Source organism: Rhagoletis pomonella, unplaced genomic scaffold (assembly GCF_013731165.1).
Source record: "Rhagoletis pomonella isolate Grant_MI unplaced genomic scaffold, Rhpom_1.0 Rhpom_scaffold_00008, whole genome shotgun sequence".
In the NCBI taxonomy this organism is placed as follows: domain Eukaryota; kingdom Metazoa; phylum Arthropoda; class Insecta; order Diptera; family Tephritidae; genus Rhagoletis; species Rhagoletis pomonella.
In genome coordinates, this window is record NW_023458562.1 from 24,886,814 (window position 1) to 24,893,545 (window position 6,732).

Sequence of the window (6,732 nt, forward strand, 5' to 3'; positions counted from 1 at the left end):
GAAACAAAGCGTAATGATTGTTTGCTTATGCAGGCAACAATGATGACATTTTGTCCAATGAACTTTACGATTCCGTGCCTACCAACGGATGTGTGTGCATAAACAGAATTTAGTATTCTTTATTAGAAATAAAAACTATATAGCAGCGTTGATTTTCAAAAATTAAAGAACGTAACTAAATAGCAAGGCACCGAATGCAACAAAACTATGGAATTCGTTTTATTATTTACTAGCTGACCCGGCGAACTTCGTCCCGCCCAAAATTAATTTTCTATTGAAACATTTGGTCCAACGTTTCCACCACAATTCACGTTCAAGTTTGGTTTTGTGGTCGTCAGAAAGCATATTCTCTTTTGCCATCTTAAATAACCTAACGAAGTCGTTATGTCCGTGAAGAAGTTCTTGCGGCAACAATGATCCGGTACGATGATGAGTCGTTCTTGAATCTGTATGCTTGTACCCTATATCCTGTGTCCTTGAATGTGGAGGCAATTTCAAGATGGGGGAGTATCATTGGTCTACAGAAATCCAATATACATAGACTTACTTCAGACGAAATATCATAAATGTCTTACAATTTTCTTTGTAGGTATTCATCAAGAATTGTCTTTATTCTGTATATTCCTATAACCAAAGGTGTCCACAATTTCAAAGAAATCAGTACAGCCATTTGCGAGATCACCGCTTATAAAAATAGGGGATAATAAGTATACGTACATAAATAGCCAATACGCGATTGCTTTGCGGCGCCCTAAATACCTTTCCAACTGTAAAACAATCATTCAATTCTATCCTATGTATATCTATAATACGTGTACCGAATTGCAAGAAAAACGGACCACATGTACAATTTTTTCCTATAGATTCGTCCCTGGTCCACCTATCAGAAAAAAGTATACTATATGTTAATTCGGGCAATATGCTACCTATGTGCCGAATTTCAAGCAAATCAGACCATAAAGAAGATTTTTTCGAATAGATCGGTCCCTAGTCAACTTACCGGAAAAAAGATCTTGTATGCTAATCTCGGTAAAAAGCTACCAGCGTGCCAAATTTCAAGCAAATCAGACCATAAAGAAGATTTTTTTCGAATAGATCGGTCCCTAGTCCACCTACCTGAAAAAGTATCCTATATGTTAATCGAGGCAAAAAGCTACCTTTCTACCAAACTTCAAGCAAATCTGACCATAAATACAATTCTTTTAAATAGATCGGTCCCTGGTCCACTTCCCGGAAAAAAGGATCCAATATGCCAATCTAGGCAAAAAGCTACCTATCTATCAAATTTCAAGCAAATCGGACGATAAATACGATTTTTTCGAATAGATCGGTCCCTGGTCCACTTCCCGGAAAAAAGGATCATATATGCTTATCCGGGCAAAAAGCTACGTACATACCGAATTTTAAGGAAATCGGACCATAAATACGATTTTTTTCGAATAGATCGGTCCCTGGTTCACTTCCTGGAAAAAAGGATCCTATATGTTAATCCAGGCAAAAAGCTACCTACGTACCGAATTATAAGCAAATCGGACTATAATAAGATTTTTTTGAATAGATCGGTCCCTGGTCCATTTCCCGAAAAAAATGATCCTATATGCTAATCCAGGCAAAAAGTAACCTATCTGCCAAATTTCAAGCAAATCGGACGCTAAATACGGTTTTTTCAAATAGATCGGTCCCTGTCCACTTCCCGGAAAAAAGGATCATGTATGTTAATCCGGGCAAAAATCTACCTACGTACAGAATTTTAAGCAAATCGCACCATAAATACGATTTTTTCGAATAGATCGGTCCCTGGCCCACTTCTCGGAAAAAATGATCCTATATGATAATCTAGGTAAAAAGCTACCTACGTACCAAATTTTAAGCAAATCGGACTATAATAAGATTTTTTTTGAATAGATCGGTCCCTGGTTCACCTACCGGAAGAAAATAACTTTTTTTTTGGCCTAAAACATGGTGGCTGCTTAAAGCTATTTATATAAAAAATTTCATCAAAGTCGGACCAGCCGTTCGCGAGATTACCTGTTACAAAAAAAAAGGGACTTCTCTTTATATAATTAGTATAGATGACGTTTCAGGCGTAATCGAGTCTCGCGTGTTACTCAGTTTGACGTCTTTGACATAGAGGGCTTTCGAGAGTGCTGCCAACTGATCTATCTTGAGTGAAATTATCTAAGGTGTCATAGATCTATCAACTACTGGTTGGATTGTAGCTAAGCATGTAATACTTTCGTGAATATTCGAGTCATATAAAGTCTCGTCGAGGACAAGCACTCAATCACACTGCGCTACCGATTTGCAGACGGACCTGATAATTACAGTTGTGGGAGAATTGCCCAGTACTAGAGTGACTGGCGAGATTTTTCCAACCCGGTCTCTACCGTTTTTCTTTTCGAAATCTCGATTTTTCGAACATCGAATAAACCAGATTTTTTATCGATCAAACCGGTTTTTTTTCATTTTATTCAAATCTTTACCTGTCAATAAAAGTTTTGAGTTTTTCGAAGTATCCAGTTTAAGGGAGAGCATATACATAAAAAATATATAAAAAAGCTTTTTTCTTAATTGCGGTCGCCCCTCGGCGGGCAATGGCAAATCTACGAGTGTTTTTCTGCCATGAAAAACAGCTTCTCATAAAAATACAATCGCCGTTCGGAGTCGGGGTAAAACTGTAGGCCCTTTCCCTTTGTGTGGCAACATCAAGACGCACGCCACAAATCGGAGGGGAAGCTCGGCCAAACACTAACATATGTGTACGCGCCAATCTACTATTATTATTATATACATACATATTTGATTCCAATAAATGAATGTTTGGCGCTTAAACATTTTCTATGTGTTTGGCCGAGCTTCGTCTCCAATTCGTCTTATGCTTCTTGATGTTGTTACACAAATTGAGAGATCGACACTATTACTCCACCTCGGAAGAAGCTTTTTATGGCAGAAGTATACTAGGATGTTTGCCATTGTTTGCTGATGGGCGAACAAAAAAACTTTTTTTTAAGGTTGCTGGGACCAGAAATTGAACCATGGACCTCCCTAGTGATAGTAGGCACATCTTAGCACTCGGCTACGACAGCAAGCGCACTACTCAAATCCCAAAAGTGCAAAACAATGCCTGAAACGCAGTTTTATTAAAGTTTTTTCCTGGCAGAAGTAAAGACGGGGATTTTCCATTGGCGTACGCTGCAGAAAAAAAACTGTTTTTATTTTTTATTTTTTAGGCGAAGAAAATTCTAACCCTGGTGATAAGCAACGATGGTTAAGTATCATAAAGTTATTAAAAATCGATATCTGATCAAAAAGTGTTGGAGATTTTCCCTTAAAACGAAACGATATAATCTACTCAATTATTTCAACATTTTTTTACGTTTCTCAAATCATTTCCTTAGACTAGAATGGATGTCGCTCTTCCCGGTGCTTCCCTCAAAAAATGGCGGATGTAAAGGTCTGATTATGCATACTTCGCATAACTTCGCACAACCATTTGTACTAGTGCAATAAAAATGTAACTTAAGAGAATGTGAAGCAAAATCTAAACTCAACAGATCGCTAAGTTTTTAAAAGTTCTGCTAATTTCTTGGTAAAGGAATACATATAAAGTGCATACGAAATTACAGTTTGAAATTTATGCGAAGTTGTGCGAAGTTATGCAAAGTAATCAGACAGTAAGAATTGCCTACCGGGTTCATTTAAATAAAAAATTTAGAATACATGCTCAGAAAAAGATAAATGAAACCACTAGTATTAAAATCGATAAGCAGTGAACCTAAACATATTTTCTTTTAATAAATAATACAAGTACCTTTTGTTAAAACTACTTATGAACTTTATTTTTCTATATTTAAATTAAATCGAATATTTGTATTATAAAATCTCGGGGGAAAAAATACCAGGCCATTTAACTCCACTACATTTTAAATATATATCTCTTTCATCGCAAACCTCATCATGCTCCCAGTGCAGTTGGGAATAGCGCAGACTTAGCCAATGGCTTGGTAGAATCTCGTTTTATACGTATGTAACCACTTTCACCCCAAGTTGTGCCAAATGAATTCAGCACCAACCAATAGTCGATATTAGTAGTTGTATCCGTGCCATAGCCGATAACTGTCATATAATGCGAGCCGCCATAGGTTTTTGGCGGATCGAAAATACCCGAGCTGTACTGCATAAAATCGAAGGAAGTAGGATCGAATTCGATAACAACCGGAAATCCATTGAATACATATCGCATCATAGTGGCATCATCGCCATCGGTAATGCTAGCATATGCAGCTAAATTGATGGGTGTGCCAGTGGCGGTGGTGGGCGGCAAGCACATGCCCTGCGTCGACAGCAGATTATTGTTCGGATATTCGGCTTTCGAATACAAAGGTTGTCCATATAGAACTAGATAATCGAATGCGGTTTGCGACACTTGTTTCGAACAACCGGTACCCGATCCAGCGCAATCGATCAGATTTTGTGCGGATAGTGGTGTTGGTGTTGTTGTGGCCATTTCGTTCGCAGCAAATAGTTCAATAGATTTTGCTGTTGCATAGGCCCAACCGCCATTGCAAACGGTGCCTTGATCTTCAACTTCTATTGTAAAGCCCAGATCGTCAATGGGATTGAAAGATGTGCCAGCAGCCGATGCAGTTGGTGCTTGTGTTGCAGAATTAGTTGTCGGTTGTGTGGTTTTCGGGAATAAAGCATTGAAATGTATGAGACGCATGTCGCTGAATTGATTTATAGCCAAACGGTAAGTTCTTTGTCCACGATCTGCTAACGTATTGTAGGAGGCGATTAATTTCTTGTTGTAGTTGTAGTAGAAAAGCGCATATGTTTCAGGATTTGAGGTGCTGTAAGTTTTGCTATATTTTGTCTGGAAAAGTGAAAAATTATTTTATTAATAAACTAATAACACTGGATTTTTATATTAATTTTGTTCTACAGACGCCACTATCCAATTTGTATGTAGAACCGCTCGCTGAATCCGAAAATCGAGTTCTTTTGTTTTTTTTTTTGTATGGATACGTTTTCGAGATATTTTCAATTTAGCTTAAAAAAAGAGTGGTATAATTAGGTATATCTTACGAACAAATTAAAAAATCGTAAACGAGATACGGCAAATGAAAGCAAATAAAATCATACATAAACCGTATATACATTAGGGCAATTCATCTAAGCGCGTAAAAGCCTCATATCCACGTAAAGCTCGTTTGTTTATTTAATTGTTAATTTTTTTACGGAAACCCGGTTACGGTTTACGAGGTTTACACAGTTACGAGTTTATATGAATACCCTGATAAATTCTGGGGAATTAATTAATCATTCCAGATTTTTTTTTTTTGACAAAATGCAAAAAATACAAACTTTGACAGGAAATAAATTAAAAAATAACAGTTTCTGTGCAAATGTTTTGCACTTTTGTTAAAGCTTGTTCCTTTAGAAAAAAATTAAGATACAATGAAGAAAATCGATGGATAAATAAGAAAATCAGGGACTGTAATCATCATGAGTCAAATAATTCAAATCAGCATTTAATTATTATTTTATGAGTTTTATTTTTTTCGCTCTGAAATAATAATTATTATTGATATTTATTTTTTTGCTCATCGGAAATGAGTATTATTTGATTTTTATTTTTTCGCTCAGAGATAATAATTATTAATTATTATTAAAATAATGATTATTTATAAAATTGAAAAGGCTATACAGACACAACTTACTGAAATTTTTAACTGAAAATTTTTAGACTTATTCCTTTAATTAGGGTGTCGCTACCTCTGAAAAGGATACGGCGGAAACCGCGCTGGTATAGCTTTTTGATTTTTTGAAATGATCATTATTCTTAAGTGGAAAAAATAAAACTCAATATTAATAATTATCTTTGAGCGAAAAAAATAAAAATCATAAAATAATCATTATTTTTGATCGAAAAAATAAAAATCAAGGAATTGGATAGTGGCATCCATAGAACATTTTTGCTGTAAACCAGTATAATAAAGAGATTATGTGTATTTGCCATTGCTTCATTCTTGGTATTTAAGAAATGCTGCACATTTTATCTAACAGTTAAGCAGTTAATTAGATTATGCACTTTAAACACCGAGAGTAGCAACGAGAAAACTTTTTATATGTAGACCTAAGAACTACGGCCGTTTTTACCGAGGGCGGTGTGATTCTGCTGGAAGATCTTGCTGAATTTATGGCTATGCCCCAATCTTGTCTCGGTCTATCACTATTTACTCAGACAGCTAAGCTGCGATTTGATCTTTTAATAGCACTAGCTTGAGGTTTACGATCAAATCAAAAAAGATTTTGGAGGAGTTAACCATGATTGCAGTATCCGTTCTCGGATCAGCTGCATCCACGGGAACTGCGCAGTGTGCGCGTTTTTTAAGATAAGAACCATAACTACATAAAAACACTTAACTCTCAGCTTACTGCGGGCTTCAAGCTTTAACTAAAAACACACTTATGTAGTTAGCTTGTGAAACCTGGGAGGGGTCAATATAGATCTGGCCTACTTTCAAGGAAAAGGTATTCAATTCCCAACACTCGCTCCATCGCTTCCCTGTTCGTGCATTTGAAAATTAACTGCCGGGACGAATAAAAAGCAAAGAGCGTCCAAAACCTTCTCTTATAACTCCACTAAAAGACTTAGTAAAACCACACGGTCTATGTGGGCCTTTAGAAGACTTTTTCGTTGGCCGTATTGTCTTAGCCTCCGTAGTTGTA

At 36.4% G+C, this 6,732-nt stretch overlaps 1 protein-coding gene across 1 annotated transcript; it reads right to left on the reverse strand.

The window, feature by feature from the left end:
- Window positions 1-3,872: 3,872 nt before the first annotated feature.
- LOC118744499 (zingipain-2) lies at window positions 3,873-4,885 on the reverse strand (the record flags this gene model as incomplete). Its single annotated transcript, XM_036477545.1, has 1 exon — window positions 3,873-4,885. A coding segment is annotated over one exon (930 nt), but the record flags the coding sequence as incomplete, so codon positions are not given.
- Window positions 4,886-6,732: the final 1,847 nt, after the last annotated feature.